This window comes from Acromyrmex echinatior, chromosome 15 (assembly GCF_024713525.1).
Source record: "Acromyrmex echinatior isolate Ae372 chromosome 15, ASM2471352v2, whole genome shotgun sequence".
Classification (NCBI taxonomy): domain Eukaryota; kingdom Metazoa; phylum Arthropoda; class Insecta; order Hymenoptera; family Formicidae; genus Acromyrmex; species Acromyrmex echinatior.
Window position 1 is genome coordinate 9,109,565 of NC_141866.1, and position 22,573 is coordinate 9,132,137.

The 22,573-nt window shown below is 32.5% G+C and overlaps 1 protein-coding gene across 4 annotated transcripts in view; it reads right to left on the minus strand.

Moving 5' to 3' along the window:
• The window catches only part of tn (tripartite motif containing protein thin), a 76,186-nt gene that overhangs the window by 29,250 nt on the left and 24,363 nt on the right, over positions 1-22,573 (minus strand). For 3 of the 4 annotated variants that reach the window (XM_087413897.1, XM_087413898.1, XM_087413899.1), the window contains 4 exons: positions 12,004-12,185; positions 10,588-10,821; positions 3,686-4,035; positions 2,058-2,333 (listed from right to left, as the gene is read on the minus strand). In XM_087413897.1, the coding sequence (XP_087270023.1) occupies positions 2,058-2,333; positions 3,686-4,035; positions 10,588-10,821; positions 12,004-12,183 (1,040 nt within the window). In that variant the 5' untranslated portion in view covers positions 12,184-12,185. Of the gene's footprint in view, positions 1-2,057; positions 2,334-3,685; positions 4,036-10,587; positions 10,822-12,003; positions 12,186-18,718; positions 18,795-22,573 lie in introns of those variants that run through there. The other variant, XM_087413896.1, reaches the window with a different exon arrangement.

Below are 22,573 nucleotides of genomic sequence, written 5' to 3' on the forward strand. Positions count from 1 at the left end.
TACGTGCTCGCGCGTACCTGAAGCATTTAATTTACATTTTGACGAGGCTGCTTAATAAAACGGCCTCACGAGACGTTCTAACGACCGACATTGTATGAAACAGACAGCAATTAAACCCGACGCGTCTATACCCGACCCTTTATTCCAAGTTAAAGACGTTAACGTTTTTTAAGCGGTTCCTTTGAATCGGAATAGAAGAAGAAAGAAAGAAGAAGAAAGAAAAAAGAGGAAGAAAAAGAGAGACGAAGGAAATGAGAAAATGCAAGCGTATTTATAACTTACGCCAGAATAAACATGCGAGATATTTGCAGAAAGTGCACTTTTCCTCGACATGTTTCAAAATAAATAAAGTCTGTTGCAGGAAATTTTTGACGTTGTATAAACTTATATGTAAAAATAAGACTAACAAATTTAGAACGAAATTTAGAATGAAATGTCAATTAATTTATTAATACGATAATCCTTATTAACAAAGATGACTCTGTTACCATCTTTACTTTTCAACTTTACCATCTTTACTATCAACATCTTACATTTGATTGATTGTTGGTTTATTTTTACATATTGCTTTGCATATTACGAGCTATATTATTATAATATTTTTAAATTTAGTATATTAAAAGAGTTTTATGGTCATTTTAATTCTTTTTAAGATATAAATATTAATAAATACATTTGTGAGAAATCTGACCATCGATTGAAATTATTTTCCGTCAAATGTACCTTTTATCAAACATTGAAACATTATTAATTAAAATGCAATATTTTTCCCTACATCACGACTTTCAATTAAAATTAATAGTCGCACTTATATTATTTAATACGTTGTATGTAAAAGAAACATGTGAAAATTGTAATTTAGAAAATAATTAACATTATGAAGGGTGCAGTGAAGACTGCTAGTAAAATTAAATCTGAGCAAAGTTAATATATTCAAAATTATAATAGCTGTCTCAAAAAGTATCCGATTAAAAGGATCCGAGAGAAAGATATTCGATTTTAATCTGATTAGTCTAATCGTACCGTAAATATACGCTCCTCCCGGACTTGCTAGGCACGTACCAATCATTGTTGCGCGCCGATGGCATTCCTGCGTCGTTTCTGTTGTTGCGCGAGTAGAATATTAATACGTTCCATTATCTAACGCCTCGCAGCAAAAAGCCATGGTATTATCGGTTCAATCTGTTACACCTTCGTAGTAATAAACAATAAAACGTCGCGCGTGTGCCTGGAACGCTTTTACTCCACGAGTCGATTCTCGAAGAAATATATCGGCCACGATTGTACGAGCAGCAAATTGTTCATGGTCATCTTACAGATGTATTAGCGCGACACGTCCTCGTTCCGTAAATAAAATTGCGAATTTTCACGACGGCTGATTTATCGTTTCGAAAACAGACTGAATCTCGGCGCTATAAATTAAGGAGTGGCACTCGATCTCGGATCGTCCAACGATCCAAGGACACTTCTTGTCTCCATTGAACGTCTTGCAGTTTTAAATCGGCTCCGAGACAAATTGATCTCACTAATAAATAGCGGAAGAAATGGTCTCCCTGTGTCTGGACATTTATTTTTATAATCTACTTACACTGGTACTGGTCGAAAAGTCGAAACATATAGACAGTTTTTTTTTTTGTGAAAAAAAGTTCTATCTCGTACCCAATGGTTCTTGCCCTCCCTAATCGGTATTTCATATTCCCCAAACTCTACGAAGTATATATGTATGTATGATATTACTTTCGGAGAAATTTCTATCGTTTTATAAGCTGATGTCACGGTTGCAATATGAAGAAACGTAATAGTCTTTTGCAGCAAGTATTCTATACAAAAAATAAATAAGTTGTCACAATATTTTTCTATAAATCAATATTAGAAAGAAATAGAGCACGGCAACGATAGATAAGATTTGATTCGTGCTTGCAAACAGATGGGCTCACGATGTTTAGAATAGCAGTACGAAAGCAATTGATTTTTCACACCGCTAGTGATATCGGGAAATAATACTCGGATATTCGAGCACTCTCGAGAAGAGAGACGTAAGAAGTAGCGATAGTTACTCGTATTCGGGAACGTATCGATTCCTGGCCAGTCGTTCCTCTTCTTGCTGCCTGTATTGCGAGGCGAGACGGTGATCGCTCTTGCTTCTCATAAGACCAGGCGAACCCACCGGTGGGGCTAAACTGCTGGAGCTACCCAGCAATCCGCCGCTCCCGCTTTCCGGTTTAATGTTCAATTCGCCGTAACCCGCCACGTGAAGGACAAGCTGATTCGGATCGTGCGCCATCACGAAGCGGACTCGTCGGTTATAATCCCCCGCCTCATATTCGAAGTTCCTGCGAAGAACAATCGTCCATCTTCATTTGCTGAGAAATATGACGGACCGCTAATGCTACAAATTAAGTTTTGCAAAATCGATAATAATTATGTTGCAGATTGTACTGTGCGAAGTCGAAAGAAATTATGATAGAAATATTAATCTTTTTATCATTTCATAATGTCGTATTATGAGTGAAAAACATTTTTTTTTTATCAAGCGCGATAAGGTATGATTAATTTTAACTTTGCGTATTTTCAGTTTTACAATATTGTTTGATAGAAATAAAAATAATTGAAAAAAACTTAAACTACAAAACTTGCTAAACGGTACAATGCCGGGCGCATCTATTTGAATTAAACTTTCAACATGGCGCGATTCCGTTTAATTAATACATTCGAAAGAATTGCACAGCTTTGCTGGACATTTTTACATCTTGGTTTAACATGAGATTTCTACAATAACGCGTGTTTTTAAAATTCAGTAATTCAACAATATTTATTAACGGAACATATTATTTTATCGAAGTTAAAAATGCGATCACGCGATTTTACATACAGCGATTTCCGCAATTGAAATATGCGCTCTTCGATGTTTTGTCACTTACTTAACACAATTATTGTACTTGGATTAATGAACGTATAATTTTGTTATGTGGCGCGTTTTGCGTCTGTGATTTACAGCAGATTTTGCGCGCGTTACATATTTCATAATGGTGTTCGCGGTAATGTTGAACGTTAATTACATTAGCCAACGCTGAATTTCTGCTATATTATACTTGCAATGTTATTATCACAAATCTCGGCCGGAATTCATATGGCAGCTGCCAATATCGGCATATTCATTTCGACAGCATTCAAATTACGATCGATTTTTTTTTTATTGGAGAGTATCGATGTTATCCTAGAGAGATTTATGTTTATTTATTATATTGTGGTATGCCTGAAAGATATCGTTATCAATTTTTAAATGATTGCATTTTGTAGAGAGGTAGGAGAAATATCATATTATAAATAATAAATATTTTTTCCTCGATAATAAACAACGTAAATACAATTTTTAGTTTAAACATAGTACGATAAACAATCTTGTTAGAAAAGGAACAGTTGTAATAATTTTACGAAATAACGTGGGTGCTATTAAATCAAAATAGAATCGAGGTGAAGCATCACTACGGGATCCGAAATTGAAATAAAATAGCTCGCGGGAGATAGGAAACCGTTCATTTAACGATTTCTTTCTGGTCGGCGCTGTAAAAAAAAGGAGGCTGCAGAATAGATAGCCGATAATAAATCGTAACAAGACTACAGGACCGCGTAGGGTTTAACGAGCGGGTGCCGAAAAGAAAATGGAGATTACGCGGCGACGAACCTGATAAATTCCACCGTACGCAGGAAGAGCTCCTTTGTGTCCAGGAGCTCAGCGTCATCCCATGGCACGTTTTCATTTATGTGTGCCTCCGCCAGATCGCAGTTGCTCTGGATATTCGCGATTTCCAATTCGAGATTCTCTTTGAGCTGAATCAGGCCTCTGAGCTCGGTGCCGAGGTATCGATCGACCTCGTTACGCAGATGTTCCGTACGGTCTTTCAAAGCCTTGCTCAGCCTCCGATAAATCTCGTCCACCTCCTCGGCGACCGAAGCGCAGTTTGTCTGCAGGCCCAACGTGTTTTTTTCTACCAGGGCCAGCGCGTCCTGCAGCCTGTGCAATCCTCTGCGCACCTGAGAACATACAACCGGAATATGTGGATTTGATAAGCCGGAAATGCAAATCTACGTTTAGCTTAAGCGCGCTGCGTCATCGCAATTGTGATATCGATTATGCAAATGGTAAGTGGGCGTGGATAAATACATCCAATTATCGCTATTATTATTAATGTAAATTTAACGTGTTATTTACACAAATTCACTCGTTTAGAAGGGTGGAAAAAGTGGAGTACATGGAAAAAGTAAGTATTTGACCAAACAGAATAATAGAGCGAAAATAACGGAATAATAGCGCGAAAATAATGCGTTATATGACACCATTTGCATGTTCTGAATATCCTGTATTTATTCCTAATATTTTTGGAATCATATAAAGTTTGCTTTCAATAAACGTTCTATTTTTACTCCTAATATTTTCGAAATCATATATGGAAGCTTGCTTTAAATAAACTAAAATTTTTGATGCTTTTGGGGCATATTTACTAATGATTATATTTAGGCTTCATTATATAGTTATGCTGTAACTGCATGGCCTAGATACATATGGAGGCCTAAATGGACGAAGCGGACCTAGCTGAAATAATAAATAGTCTGGACACACAAATATCTTAGCGCAAAGCTCTAAAAGGGATTCGCAGTTTTACGTTATATGTTTTACGATATATGCAAGAGCATTACATTTTTATAGGCACATATAAATGTAATTGGTTCATATGTCATATGCTATTTATATATCAGCTACATATTGACACGAGTCAACGCTGACCTAAATTAATAAAGTTTTCTTGAATGTAGATCAGAATTTTCTGCAAAAATTAATTCTAAAACTTATTTATGGAAATATTCATAGAAAATATCTTCAAGATATAAAATCAACATTAAATAATTCATGATTGTTGTCGTTATAAATAAGGGAAAGAGCAAAATGTAGTTTCTTTTAAGGAAAAATATAGTGGTCGATAATACGAATTAGTTAAGAAGATTAAAAATATATATTTATTAAAAATGAATAATAAATTAATAAATTAACATAAAATAAATCAAATTAGATTACAATAATTTAATCTAGATTTTAATCTATTTTATAATTTTGTCTTGACTTTCCTGTCTGATTAATTGTTCATGCTGAGGAAAATTTATTGTTAGTACAGTCAAGACGTCCACATTAATTTACAATATTATTATTTTAACTATTATTTTTTTCTAATTTATACATGTGTTAAGCTTGATTAACAATTATTCATTACAGGCTAGATTTTTTTACTACTACTATTAATTATTTGTTCAAAACTTTTATAGATTCTGCAATTTATTTAGCTACATTCTATAATTCGTCGTATGTATCTTATAGTAAATGTAATAAATAATATTGAAAAAAACTGGAAAAGTTATTGTATTCTAGATTATTGTATCTCATGTTTAAAATTGAGCAAGCGTATTCAGCGATTGGTAAGAGCTTATCGGAGAAGAAAAAGGAAGAGGAGATGTGCAAGAAGCTTTAATACGGCGAAAATATATGCGTGGGCTTTGGCGGAGTCTGAATTGGAAAATGCAGACCGGCGGAATATTGGTTACAATTTTGCACAATACAGATATTGGCATATAGACGGGAAGTAGGTAATGTAAATAAAAGAAACCGCACAGCTTGAATATGGGGTTCGGAATATCTATAATAATCTATTGTGCGGTAATGCATAGAAAAAAAATTTGAGTGAATTATTATAAAATAATAGAATATAGAAGAAACTTTTGCTAATAACATCATGGTATATAAGAGAAAAAAAAAGAAAACATTTGCAATTATTTCATTCATAAAAGAATTTATGTTTTTCACAAAAACTATAATTTCTATTTCAGTTTAAAAATTAATAATTGCATTGTGTGCATTCAATAAGAAAAATACTTTAATTTTAGAGCTAAACTAAACCAAAACTCTACGTAAATACAATAAAATATTCATTGAATTATGAAAAAATAATGAAAATTGGTCCAATAAATTCTCATAATGATTTTGATTGTAAAACTATTACTAGAATTCATCGCAAGAATGAATATATAATTATATAAATGAATCCAGAGGAGTTATTAATGAATTAACTACATTAAGTTAGATATTGATTAACGGTCATTCATTGGATAAAAAATGACAAAAATTTTTTTCGGCATGAAATGAATCTTCCGTTACTCTTTTCGATGATCGATTCATTAACTGTTTCGGTATGCAACATAGAGAACAGATTACAATTATACGCGTGGCGATCGAGAAATTTGAGATACGTCCGTAATTTCACTCAATTGATATGGAAAGACTCGAAATTCATAGCTATCGTCATTATCATCAATTTGGACCGATAGATTTGTTTCGCATGCAACCGCAAATATCTATAAATTGGAAACGCAAATTACAATATATCACTAAAAGAGATAAAAATTAATGAGGAAACTCTTTCATCGATGTATTTCAGAAAATAAATGTTATATTAAATTGCATGAATGATAAATCCAACATAAAAGAATTATCGATAACTATTGAGGAAAATGAAGCAAAATATTACAAGAGTTGTCGTGTGATCTGAATATTTTTATAATGTACTTTTATGAGAGAGAAACCATGTATATAAATTGTATATCGTTAGGATATTTCTTTCCTGTACGACGACGGGAACAAAATCGTGCCCGGTTTACGGAATAAATCCGGAAAATCGTGGGAAAGCCATCCTATTATTCTGCTGGGAGATAGAGAAAAGTGCAAGAGACGTGAATGCATTCGCGGAGAGTATCTTGGTGCATTAGCATCATAATTTCTTATACCGTGGCGAGGTCGAGTTGCATCGGTGATTTTACTACGTGTTCCATCGCGTTTATTTCACCGTTCGACAAGACTTGGTTTTTACACGTTCGTCTCAAATCGCCGAGGGATGCTATTTTCGTGCGAAATTTTTATAGTCTGCCGTGCGATGCTGAAATTGTATAAATTGGTCAAATTGCGAACAATTAAGATAAACAAATCAAAGTTTTCAGAAGGTTGTGCACGTGCCGGATGAGCACGTGTATAAAGGTATTTGTTGTATTCGCGCAATGCAATAATGAATGAAATTTTTCGGAGTACAAGATAAAAATTGTATTAATGGTTCAAATTACACACGATAGACGATATAGACATGGTATACCCCTTTTTATATAGAATAAAATTCCCCAAAATATCATTCTTTCGATGTATTGAGCGTAAATACAATTTTACGAAGTGTTATACCGTAAATGGAACATTGCACGAGTCCTTTCCAAATTGATTAAATCGGGTGCTATTAAAATAAATAAAACGAGCTTTTTAAAGGGGGATCATTTTACACGTTGTTTCGCGAAATAAATGGTTCAACTCGTTTTTTCCACTCAGGCTGCCTTTGGAAATAATTATTCTCTATCGCTTTTTATGTTCATAAAACACGGCGTTTACATTTTCATGATATTTCGTGATATTTGTTAAATCAAATATAATAAAAATTAATTAAGTATAGACGTTTCATGCGGTTCAAACAATAGATAGATATTTTGCCACGTAAATTCCCAAGTGCAATCGTGTGTCCATGCAATAATGAGATTCGGCGCATTACAAAATTAACTGTGCGGCTGAAAGCCTCGCGACACGGAACTCCGGTTGTTAACTAATTAAAGCCAGCAGCAGAATTCATCCTACTGTGCTCCAAGCTCCTATCGATATCGCCTTTTGAAAAGATTTATGGCGCTAGAATGTTTCATTACTCTAAAAAAATAATTTGATTATATCGATAGGTATAAAATAGATATATATATATATATATAATAGAAAGCTTTTAGTAAAATCAAACAGAATTTTCAATTATCATGATTGAACTGAATATCTTATAAAATATTTGATAAACTTAAGGAATAATTTAATAATAACTTAGCACTCACACACACACAATTCATTAATTAATAAAATGAAAAGAAAAATTCAATTGGAAATTTATTGTTATATTCATTAGAATTTTTTACTAAAAAGTTTTTTTATTAAAATGTTATTCTTATTTAATTAAATAAATTTAATAACCTTACAAAGAAATTCTGATTCTGATAGTTAACAGGAAAAAGTTAATTATGCTCATTTGATATTTCTTAGAAAAGTTTTGATCTGTTCATTTTTCAACAAACAAACTGGTTAAATCTACCGGATTTCCAATTTATGTCGTCAGATTTTTTTCTCGATGTAACTAATTAAATCATGGAAAATGTACAACGAGTCGTAGAAATTAAATATAAATGTCTATATATACAAAGAGAGTACAAAATTTGTATTTTTCTGTTGCACAATAAATAAATTAAGTAATTAAAAAGCTCACGTATATCGGGCGTCCTAGATTTTTTGCGCTACCTTTCATCTACGCATCCTATTATCAATTATTGTAGTCAATCATCTTTCTTTGGAAAAAATATAATTATAATATTTTATATAAATGCAGTTTATTCACATACATAATGCTCAAATGCTTTTAGCGAAATTTTACAATTAAAATTTGGTTAAAGAAAGACGCATACATTTTAAAGTTCCTGTTGACTTACCACTATTCTATTTCAGATATTTGATTATCAGATAATTTTTTTGCAACATAATTTTTATAGTGTATTTCTTCGCTGACGTCACGGTGAAATAGTAGTGACGAGTAAACAAGAATTTTAATTTGTAATTAAAAAAAAATGAAAAGTTATTATTAAGCATTTTTCTATAATACATATAATAACGAATTTTCCTGTTATCCGTTCGCTTTATCGATCCACGCCCGCGCTTCTGAATAATCGTGAAACATAATGAAATATAAATGGCGATCAGCATCAAATTCTCGGGGAATTTGAATAGGAAGAGCAGACCATATTTCAGGCACGCACGCGTAATTTCCATGGCACAGAGGACGATCTGACAGATTCGACAGAGCCGTGTTAGCAACTTTGAACATGGAAATATGTTCACAAATCTGTGCGCCTTACATGCGCGATATCCAGCTTGTCGAAGCACGATCTCAATGTCTCTGGACTGTCTCAAAGACGATCGCGCTTCGAAGTTTATTCCGTCACTTGAAATAGACGTGATTCATCGGGGTTCTCCTGGAGACAAACGGCAAATTCGCACAATCTTCAAACGTCATCCCGCTCAATGCATACAATTTGCCTTGCAAAGTTCTTGATGTGGAATCATCGAACGATAAATTTCGGCATGTAAGAGTTATAGCTTCTTTTTCTCAGTTGAACCGTTATCACGAAAAAAAAAGTACATCACTTCTATTTTATTTTACTTAAAGTTTCTAAGTTTCGGATAAGTGCATTTCTCAAATACTATACAAATCTCCAGATTATAAATAATAATACTTATACACTTATATAACTTTTGAAGTACAAGATAACTGAGAAATTGAGATTTAATTCTGCGGAGCTAACATAGATCTATTTGACCCAATCAATCATATTTTTTAAGTTACACCTATAAGTTTGAATTATTGTTATTAAAATAAACTTATCATTTATTCTTTTTTGTATAAATTATTTAATTTTGGTTTTTTTCAAATTAATTAGTATCAACTAATTAAATGGTTTTAATCAACATAAATTAAATGGATCCCAATGGAGTCAGAGTCAGTAACTGTTACATTTGATATCAGTTTCGGATTAAATATTTGTAATATAAAAGTTAAATGACGTAAATCTAGATCATAAGCTTGAGATCTTTTTATTTAAATAATGATTCTATTTTGTGTTTATTTGTTATACGTGTTATTAAATTCAACTAACGTCTTCATATTGCACGCTCTTAGTAAAAAACGAAAAATTTAGGTCGCAATCTTGTTATAACGTACGTCCCTATCGTATACACGCTTAATTACAATGCGCGAAGTTGCGCGGCAATAAATTTTCCGTTGGGACGCCGAAGGGCACGACGTAACGAATTTAAAGTACACCCCGATACTGGATACCATAACACAACAGTTTCCGCTTTCCTAAATACATTACAACGTCTACCAACGAACCGAAGAGAAAATTAGTTATAGAACCGATTAAATTAGTTTCTGCGATCGGCATAGCAAAATTTCCTGTGATAGAGTTTGTCTTAAAACGGAAAAACTTGATTGACAACGGTTATCACTTGTAGACGAAAATGATAAAAAGAAATATTAAAATTCATCGTTTTTTTCAAGATTGCAGTTTTAATACTGATTCAATATCGGCATACTGATATTTCTGACACTCTCTAAATTTCTTGGAATAAAATCTTACTAGGAGCAATTTTTGGAGAAGAATGAAAATATTTTACTTCTTGAAAAAGAATGACAATTTTTATTCTTTTTCAATGAAATTTCACTCTAAGAAATTTATAGAGCACATTAATAAGTAATTAACTTATTGAAGTAAACTGACTAATATCCCTTATTTTTCTAATATCTTCTCATTAATATCTTTTAATTTCTATCAGATTTATTTTCTAAATCATGGTTTCAGCTACATCCATTTTTTTAACTTTCCTCAATTTTTTAAATTTACAGAAAATATATATCATTGTACCTGAGAATTGATGCGGGTAATTTCGCGTCTCAGAATATCCATGTGTGCATCTTTGCATTCGGGACAGCATTTCTTCTCGCAATGCACGCACAGTTGACAGTAACTCTTCTCAGAGCAAACTCCACAGCGTTCCATGGTCTGACCGCTGGTCGGGTCCGGCAATTCTCCCGTGATTTCGATGTGCAATTCCAGGAATCGCTGCAGTGTCACGTTGGTCGGAAAGGCTTGCACGCCCTACAAACAGGATGTATGTTCGGCTCGATTAACGCTCGTAATACGTGTACATGCATCGAGTATGCCGCTTATTAATGGACCGGAATCGATACACTGTGCGCATAATGTCGCGAATTAATTATGCAACGCGCGCTGGGTCTTCTTTATTAGAGAAGATACTAATATGTGAGTGTCAAATAGATGAATTGACTATTAATATATAGAAGGATAGTTTTGATGAAATATCTAAAAATTTAGCGAGGTACAAATCTGAAAATAATTTTTTGTTAGACTCAAAATAATTATATAAAATATTTAGCTGATTGTTAGAATGTCAAAATTTTTTGCGACATTGTTCATCATATATAATTTTCCTACATAATTATTTTGATGGTTCAACAAAATTATTTTTAGATCTGTATATAGCTTTATAAATTTTTATAAAATTTTATATTACTTATAAACTTTAGATATTTCAGCAAAATCGTTCTTTTTGTGCAGACGCGGCTGTTAAATATCTTTACTTTATCTTCTTGAAACTATTTGATTTTTTTCCCTAAATACATACAATCGAATAATTAATACAATTGTAACGAAAAACATTTTAGAATTCTGCTACCGCTGCTTATGTAAATGCGTTTGATTATTCTGAAAAAATAGACCGGTTCAAAGACCACATTAGCACGAAACGCGAGAATACACTGGGTTTAATGAGAATTCTCTCGCGTTTGGACTCGTCGTTGAATAAAGATGAGCTTACACGTAGTGGCACATCGGGTTACATTGACACGCACAGAATAACATTTAATTTGTGCGACAAAACATAGATCGATTTTTTCCTGTTCGTCCGATCGTAAACATTAAAGACATAAATCCAATAAAGCGACACGTAATTGCTGGAGAATTGATTTTGCGACGAACGAGTTGCGACAGCTTGCACAATCGTATACATATATACTTTTCATTTTATTACTTTTAGAGAATTGCGGAAAATTGTTTTTTTTTTAAAACATGATATATAACGTATATAGATAATTTATATATAGATAATTTATGTATATATGTATTTCAATGTGTAACTAGTCGAAACCAGAAGCACGAAATAAATAATAATAATTTCTCTTAAAATAATTTAAAAAATATTTTTAATAATTCTAAGCTTTCATAAATTAATTATGTTTCAACAGGATCAATATAATTTACCTGATAGGGTATACGATGTTCGGCACGACATTCCGGACATTTGACCTGTCGACGAACATAGTCGACGAGGCCGTCCATGCACGGTTCCATGCAAAAGCTGTGTTGACATGGCAAGAGCTTCGGATTTCTGTATCGATCCAGGCATATTGCACAGGTTAGCAGCTGCTCGAACTGCTCCATGCCTAAAAAGAAGAAAACTTATTTTCAATCTATTCTTTACATTGTTATACATTGACATCAAATAAGAAAAACAAGTTACACGTGCTGGATCAATATTCGATTTTTGACAGCATCGAATTGATTCAACATTTTAATATATATTTTGTTTTGTAACATAATTTGTTTCTATCTCTTTGTCATATTTAAAAATAGATCTATCTTAATATTAATGCAATTAATAGTATTTTATTGAAAGTTCAATGCATTTCTCATTGCTCATTAAAAGAGAAATTAATAAATGTTTAAAGAAGAATGTAAAGATGTCTCAATGCATTTCAATATCTTACACTATTTTAACTTGACATCGTCATAGTTAATAAATAGATTATGCGAACATATCGACTATAATCAGACAGTGTTCAAAATTCAAATGCTGCCAGAATCTTATTCATCCGGCCACGTGTTAAGCGATTGAGGAAACAGCAGTTTGCAACAGTAGTTGATAGTGTTCTTGCATCAGACATCATGTGACTAGATCGATATTTATACATTCATACATTCATATGAAAAGAACGGTTTTGTTGAAACATCTAAAAATTTAGATATGATACAAATCCGAAAATAATTTTGTTGGACCATGAAAATAATTATATGAGACATTCAATTTGACTAAAATGCCAAATTTTTTAAAACATTTTTATTATGCTTAATATCCTTGATAATTATTTTGAAGATTCAATAAAATATTGTATTTAGTTAAATATAATACAATAATATTTTCGATATTTATTAATTATAAAAAAATTTGATCATAACGACGAAATATACATTTCTGTGAAATATTATATATCTCTAATTAAAAAAAAAATACAAATGGTTTATTTAGAAATAAAATTGTATTTTGCTGTAATTAAATAAGAATTTATTTCAGTGAAACAAACATTGTGTGCCATAAATAAATTGTTAAGTATCTTTTTCGCAGTGCAGCAATGTTTTGTCTCACGTGACAGAATTTTTAAAAATATCGAGATACATAAATAATATTAATATATATTTTTTTCATTTTATCCATTTTAATATTATCCATTAAATTATTTTATTAATGATTGAATTTACCTAATCTATATTAACCACTTAAATTGTTATATCCTTACTTATAAAATAATTAATTCGTTATATTGCTATTCAACAGTTGCATATATTCCACATTTTAAATCGTGATAAATCAATGTTTAAATTTAACGACAAAAACAATTTCGCAATTATTTTTCATATATATAGTATACCATAAGTGCCAAGACAATGTCAAGATCTTTTGTGGAGTCATTGGACTTCTATTTTAAGACACGATGAATCATCAGCGTAAATTTGGTAGTAAAGAGATGGGTGGTTCTCAGGGGGGCAACTCTGAGAACTTCTCGCGACGTATATTATGCTGAAACTTTTCATAATTAAATCACAGTTGGGGGCGCAGGAAGGAGAATCTTATTTTTCTTCCAATAGTTTGAATACTTTCTTTATTTGCAACTCACAAAAGCTTTCGATGAGAGAAGCTCCGACAACGAGAATAAAAATTATAACTTTAAATACTTGTGAAATTTTGCTCCCTTAACTTTACTTGCTCAAAAGCTTAAAACGCTTAAAAACGTAATTTTCGAGTTACGTATTATCATAAATAAGTTAATTAGAAAAACTGTTATGTCAATCATTAACAGCAAATTAATTTAGCTTCATCAAAAAATCATCAAAATCGTTACAACTCAAAGAGAGAAATTTTTTAAAAATCATTATAATTAAAAGGGATGATTTAAAAAAATTGTTTAAGGATTGTGTAAAACAAAAATGAAATTTGACGATTGAATGACAATTGATTATGTCCCTTTTCAATATTTCCTTAGTTAATAATTTTCTGTCAAGTTGAAAAAATACGTAGCTCTTTTCCTTTTTTGAAAAACTTGATTTTATAGAATTGTATCACTTTTGAAGTAAAAAAATGATTTGTTATCATTTAACGATTTGAGATTATAAATCGTATCGTACAGTTCAACTTTGGCACGTTGAAAAATAACGATATATATATATATATATATATATATATATATGTACAATATTATCTAATTGTCAAAATTTATCGATCGTAGAAATAGTTTCGTAAAATGTAACCGGCATGCTTAATAATATCAGATTGTAATATATTACGGATCAACTGTAACGTTAAACTCGAAATGAGTAGAATTGCGGATCCGGAAACCGCGGCAACCGTAATAAATATTTGAACGTCGCTAATGAGTGAATGATTACCAATGCAATCCACGAATTAATTATCGCGCTTGTACGAGGTTCATAGTAGGCGAGATAATCTCGATTAACGCGAAGTGAATGTTTTATTTAGCGCGATGCATAGCATACAGCAAAAATATCGTTTGTATATAGATTTAATCGTAACATTTAATACAAGCGTATTCAAATAAATTGATAATAATTCTAACTTATATTCTATTTCTATTGCTTTACATTTTTTATCTCTTCCCTACTCTATTCTTTCTCACTTCTATTATTTGAAATTAAATTTTCTCTCATCCTTTTTTTTTAGATATCATAATAGAATAAAGACATTAAAATAACTATAAAATTTTCTTTTTGCAAATTAGTTATCGAGGCAACTTTATTAATTTGTATCAGAATTGTTGACTTGGAAAATTGTATCCGCGCGAGTCAATTTTAAAGTCTTTACGAGCGTGACGCACGTTGCGATTCTGAGAATTCTATAAAAAAACTTACGAGGTCTATATCGTTTCTTTTTCTGTTACGGAAGCACTCGATCAATGTCGATTATAATTCTATAAGACACAAGATTATCGGATCCGGTCTCTTCGTAAAATATCCAAGGTTCTTTCGTATCAATGATTGCCAATGCAAACACAATTTGTTAATCAAGAAGTTGGTTTATATTTACATAATAAAAACATTTAAGTTTTATTAAAATTTTCGGATATCTTCAGGAAAGCAAAGAATTCCTCAATTCCCAATTCTTCTTTGATCGTTAATATTTTTTAAATGTATACGATCATGTTATTTTATTAAAAAATTTTTATCTTCATGTTATAAAAAAGAGATAAATCTCTCTATAAAATTTTATTAAAACTTAAATACTTTATACAGACGTATACTTTGAAGCAAAGTTAATACCTTTTTTGTGCGACTTTTGTATTCTATAAATTAAACTTGCTCATACATGTTATATTACATGTACGTAACACTTTTTAATCACATATTTCGCAATTAATTCAATTTAATGGTAAATTAAAAATGTATAAATCTTAATGGTAGTTTCGATTGCGACTAATTAAATGATCAAAATGTAAAGATACATACGTGATGGTGTTTCTCTTAATAAAATCTCGACGGCAAATAAATTTAAGTAAATACATTCATAGAACGTACGCGCGTGCGTCAATATCACACAGAAAAAGTTCAAAAAAATTGTTTGAACGTTAGCGAGTACGTAGCTAGATGTTGAGCCAAATTCGTTTTGGCTTTCGCAACTCTTTCCGTACTGACGTCGCCAACGTCGAAGGTCGCCAAAATCGAGGACCGATCGCGCATCCGAGCCGACACAATGGCAAAAGCTAGTACATTAGGAAGCATTGTTACTCCCAGACGAACCACTTGTTGGATCTTAAAGCGAACTCTCCCCCGTCCTTCTCACTCTTTCTCTCCTTGTGCATGTTGGAGTGCAACAGGCGGCGAGTAACTATTGTATTAGCAACTTTCATGGGCGTTGCCATCAGGATGAAACGGGATGCTAATTCTGACACTTTGACTGTGAGCCTCGAAACTTCGTCGAGCAACTTACTCCCCCTCCCCCCTCCTCTCCTCCCCCCGAGAAGATATCGCCCACATTATTAAAGTCCTCGTTTCATCAAGCTTTAATTGTATGATCATATTTCGTGATGGATCATGGGAGCTTTCTGGCCTTTTGAAAGGAGTCCCCAGCGTGATCTAATAACTTCGAGTAACGTTTCCACTGGAAACTACCGTGAATAATACTTATGACCGTACCCCATGTATCTTCGGGATCTTTTATGAGACCATTCGTAATAGCAACCATGTCAGAAAGACACCATCTCAGATTTTCCATATTATTCTATACGTATCATCACTATTATTATTTTAATTACTAAATCACTATCTAGTCTTACTATATATCTATTTCTATAATCAAGACATTATATTCGCAAACGTATTTGATTTTTTTCAATTTTAATATCGTGACTTGGCTCTCATACAACATCGATTTGTTTTGGTCCAAGGAATTCTGGCCTCTCAACAGCCCAGATTTAAATCCCTTGGACTATTACGTATGGAGCGTAGTTGAAAAGGTCACAAACAAGTCTCAGCAGCCCAATGTGACGTCATTAAGGACTGTTATTCGTCGACAGCGCTACATTACAGCGTGCGTGCGATCAGACCAAGAATAGAGGCCGTCATTCAAGCTAATGGGGGATATATCAAATAATTGTGCTCTACAGGGATTCCCCAAGTGCCAGAAAGATTTTGTGTAATATTTAATTTTTCATTAAAAATATTTTGTTTAAAGAAATTGTTCGATTTGTCCGGACGATTTTGGTGACGCACCCTGTATATAACTTGCAATGACAAAGACAAGAAATTAATTTGTTAAACATAATATAAATGTGTAAAATACATAAAATATGGAAAAAAATAAAATACGGAATATATATAATAACGACATTAATTCCTAATATTGTGCAGATATCAGGTTTACAGAACACAATGCATCGCGTAATACAGATTCGGAAATTCCGATTGTCGTGCTTTCATGAAACGAGACTGTACACGTGGCACATCATTATTCTCTTGCAGCAAAATAAACAGTCGTGAATGATTCAGCTTTTTCCTTTGTCCGCATGCGACAGAGTTTGTGGGCGTCATTTCAAAAAAAGACTATTTCACAAGTCGTCTTTTCTGGTCTAATATATCCCTGGAAGATACATGGTGTAATTGAATATTAGACAGACAGAAAGAGCTAGAGAGAGAAAGAGCTTTCGCAGAAATCTAAATTTATAATTTATATTGCTCACAAAATGTCTGCAAAATAGCACTCCGGTATTTTACTCCTTGTACAATCAATTTTCAATCTGCCTTTATAATATTCTAATTTTATTTGTAATTAATTTATGTACATCGTGATTCATTAAAATTCGGGTATATTAATAGCAACAATTATTAAGCTAAATAATTGTTAACAGATTTACTAAAAAGAATAGTGTATATTAATTCATATTAAATAGTTAGTAAATTAAATATTTATTATTAAATTAATATTAATATTAATATTATTAAATATTTACTTGTTAGAATTTTTATTCTTTTTAAAAAAATTTCTAGACAGCTTAATGTTAAAGAGTTACAGAGTTTGTTAAAGATAAGGTTGAATCATAGATTAAGGATCTCTGAACTAATGAGAGTTTTTTTTGTGCGTATTAACAATAAATTAGCGTCAGTTTACAATCTTGAATTATCATGGTCAAACAGTTATATCTCTAAATTCGGTGAACCTAATGGCCGGTCTAGATCCTGAATGATCGTGAGGATCTGCTATGCACCTGTGTCTAATCAACGAATCCTAAATTGCTCATAGAGCGACGGACATGTCGAATAATTTCTCCCGCCGCAGTGCACAGCATGTAATTTGTGTAGCGACTAATGTCTCGTAATCCCAGGCACGCCCGCTCTGAACGCAAACGAAGAGAATAAATCTCCCTAATTCGTTCGGGCAGACAGTGACATTAAGGATACTGGACATATCTCCGCATTTCGAAACCAAAATGGAGAAGGCGCACATACATTTTCAAATTTGTTCTCCACGTCATTCAAGCTAGACACTTTTAATACTGAAAAAACATGTTCACTTTCCAAATCTTTTAAAATCTTTTAATTAAAGCTTTACAACGAAGAGATCTGTTTCAAACTGGAATCTCGCCGTATTACTTTTCCTAAATCAATGTATCTCCTTCGAATCTTCATCTCACAAAAATGATTTTCAGAGCATTGTTTTCGTCAGGGAATTGTCTTAAATTTAAGAATGTATTACATGTATTTTTTTAACAAGATGAAAAATTATGAAAGCAGTTTTTAATATTATATTTAAAAATAATACAAAAAGTTTAGAACCTGGAGAACAATTTAAAACCTGGTTCAAAAATTATTTCAATAAGAGAAGTAGATAAGTTTTTGAAAACTAATTAAAATAAAAGGAGAAAATTTTCATTTAAACTCTAAAACTGTCCTGTTAAACATAAATATTGATCTTATTATACTGTTTAATATATAGCATTAATTTTTATACGGAAAATATAAATTTCCAATTGTAATCACTTTTTGTAAAGATTATATATACACTTGATACATCTTTAAAACAGAACGAACTTCCTCTGTTAAGATGAAAACTTTCTTTTGACGATGGACAGCGATTTTTCGTTAAAGGGATTATCATGTAAAACTAATTAAAAATTAAATCAACTTTAAATACCCATTCGTATTTTTCAATCACAAAGTACAAGCGTTTATCCGAGCTGAGCGCACTTTCACAGTATTAAGACTCTATCCTTACTGACGATCCGCCAATTTGTCGTAGACTGATCACGAGTTCAATCTTCGATCTTCGGCTCTCGTTCCACTTGCGTCTCGCACGAGGCGTTATCGATTATCCATCCGCGTGTCGCGACTGATGCCAACGACAATGACAATACCTAAAATATTTGGCATGTGTCACGAACAAAAAGATTGCTTCCGGCGATAACAATTGTGAGTAGCTATTTAGAGCGTTTTGGATCGTCGCGTCTCTGGAATCGGTCGGTCCACACGAGATCCAGTATACTGACACTTTTCGACGTCACCGGCCAGACTTATGCTTGCGCGGTGCGAGCTATACTTAGCCGAGGACCTTCGATTTCCGGTGGCTCGTTTTCGGCGAACGATCGTCGGTGGAAAGCACACAAAGTACATAGAATGAACGCATGGATTTGCAAATCGGAAAATTTCAAACGTATCATTCTTCGCAATTTACATTCCTCGTAAAATCATAGAATACGTTTCGCAGACGTTACTTACGCGTTTGCAAAATAATTTATTACAAAATGCTCTGTATTATTGTAGGATTAATTTTTTTATGTTATTACATAGTTATTTTTTTATGTGTCTGATGTCGTATTAGTAGAAATATTATTTGTATGCAGGATATTTTTAAAATAACGCTCATTAATTATACAATGCTATTCCTAATAAAAAACTGAGTCGAAAAGTCCTTTACCATTTTGCAATTTTCGCAGTTAACGAGATATTAATTTTTTCTAAATATTGTTGAATAACAGATAAAATCGATGTGTAAGACAATTTGAAATATTTGAAGATGTTTCTTCAAAAAGTTGTCTTACGCATCGCGCGCGCGATTTTAGACATTTTGCTCATTGAATAACTAAAAAAAGAAAAAAAAATATTGCGGAAATTGCAAAATGATAGAGGATTTTTCAACTCAGTTTTTTTTTATTAAGAATAAAACTATATGATTAATGAGCGTTATTTCGGAAACACTGTGCACATATATATATATATATATAGAGAGAGAGAGAGAGAAATAATAAATTTGGAAAATGTAAAATAATATCTTGATTCACGAAGATATTATTTTGTCCACCAATTCTCTATTAAATAATAAATCTAGAAAATATATGAAAAAAACCATAATCTAGTATCATAGGGAGATATTATTTCATCAATCAGTTTATTAAATAATAAATCTGAAAAATATATAAAAAAATCTTAATCTAAATACGACAGAGATATTATTTTATAGATCAACTATTAAATAACAAATTTGGAAAATATAAAAAAACCTTAATTTAATATCAGAAGCTAAAAATTAAAAACATTTTCAAAGAGATTTTCAGTTAATTATATCGAATTGCAATCGTTGGAATTTGGCGGTCCAATTTTTCTCTCTCAAACGTATTTATGCTGATGTGAAAAAGTTTCATAGTTAAAATAGAGAATATTGGTGGTCATGTTTTATAATATTAGTGGCACAATATTGTTCTCCCTCAAGCGTAAAATAATGAATTCGATTTCCGCCGCGATTTCCAATTATCCGTTTTATAGAAACAGAATGACATGATATGCGTAACGAGGACCGTTTAATAATCGTTCCTGCTTAATGTCAACATTAATATGCATTCCGTCGGGGCGGATCAACGGAAATTCCTATTCAATCTGCCAGCGCAGCAGCGGCGACCTGCAATAGCTCTGCTGTGAACAATATTGCACCAAATGACGCAAACGCATCGCGAGGTACTATTTTCTTATTATTTAGTTTAACACAATAGTTTAATACAAATATACAATTGTGTGAAAGAAATGTCGCGAACAATTAATCGTTGTCTATTGACGGTAAATATATTTTCTCTAGGTATTTTTTACATATTGCTTTCCTTTTTCGATTTCAGACTATATATCAACGTCTAATCCAAATAATCGGATGGTAACCCCGTGAAAAAAGAAACATAAATAGAGGAAATCGGACTTTCAGCGGAGTTGTTTCCCATTTGTACGCACAGAGGATTGGACGGAATTATCGGACCGTGCACACAGAAAATTCCATTGACAGAAAACATTCGGTAACATTGGATATCGTATCCGTGTTTTCATTCTCAAATAAGCTTTCCCTAATACCGAAAAAGTTGATGTAAAATTTTGTATTCACGTAAACCTTGTATCTATACAAATTTAACGCAAAAGGGATAAACGTAGAATGTACAATCAACAATATTTCAATGCACATTCAGTTCACTTTTTTTCTCAAGCATGTAAAAAATTGATTTTAAAGTTGTGAATATTAAATTTAGATTAAGACATATACTGCGTTGAACGTTTAAGAAAGACAAGCTAAACCGCTGTCGCACTCTTTGATTGCAAAAGGAAGAAGCCGGATCGTTGATCTAAAATCCTCATGTTCGTGCATGAAATAGCGGTCGACCACCACGGCGCTCGACTATATTTAGCCCCCCGTTAACCAGCACCGCTTATTTTCAACGCGATCTTAGAATAGCGACGAAACGGTTTATCGACCAGAGCTTTTCTCACGCTGGCAAGATAGTTTTCTACAGCCGGAATTATCCGGCCGGTTTATAAGCTCGTCCGTAAGCTTGTTTCCGCGAAAATTTAACGATAACTACAATTTCGTGCGCCAGAAGGTGCCACTCCCTACGTGAGACGTTTACTGTCGCATTCTTCCACCTTAATGCCTTTACGCCTTATATTCATCCTAAAAGCATCTCTCATATTGTTCTCTCTCGCCCGCATCTTACGGACAATAAATTTTCCGATAGATACCTCAAATTCTTGGTCCAATAATGTATAAAATTCTAACAGATGTGATTATATACATCCAACGTTTCTATTCACAATTAGATTTTTTCGCTTATTAAATAAAACTGCATTATAACAGATAGGTATATAAATTTCAATAATTATCTTATTATAAAAAAATAGCATTACATATTATATAAATTTTAATATAATAATTATACAAATATATTTCTTTTCCTTCAATTTCAGGTTTATAAAGAATCGAAAGATTTTAGAAAGTTTAAGCAAAAATATTACTTTAGAGACATTCGCGAAAAAGATGAAATTTTTTATAGTTTGCAAGTCTACCCTTCTAACGTAATAAAACTGATGTAAGTTAGAGGAGTATGCTGATACACGAAGTTAAAAATTCACGTTCATCAAAAGGGATAAAGTCACAACGGATGACGTTGCGGCGACGGAGTTTTTAACGCGGAGTTTTCCGGTTTCATATTCATCATGAATCCGCTCGGCAATTCTCTAAGTCTTTTTCTGGTCCTTCCGCATTTAAACTCGCCGCCCGTGGCGAATTCTGTCGCCAGTCCTGCACTCTCCTTAAATCTTCTTTCTTACTACTGTGACGCAGTGAGATTTTCTCCAGAGTACATCCGACCTACATGTTACATCCTCGAGCCGAGAGACTTTATGAGATTGCGACGTTGTTTGCATTTATTTTTCGAACAATACAATCCTGAACGTAGCACAAACGCTGTTTTGTGCATTTCATTCAATTTGTTATCGTCTAACATTAAATATTATTTTGTCGTGTAATTTTTATATCAGCATTCAATCAGTATACCCAGAATCCGTTGGAGAATGATGAATGATAAACACCGAAGATTGTGTTGATTTATCGGAAACTTTTTACTTCCTCCTACTGTTGCTCTTAACTTTCTCATCAAGCCTCGATTTTGCACTTCCCGTTGCTTGCCAATGACGTAAAGTGTTTTTGTGCAACTTTGTTTTATTTCAATAAAGAACTTTC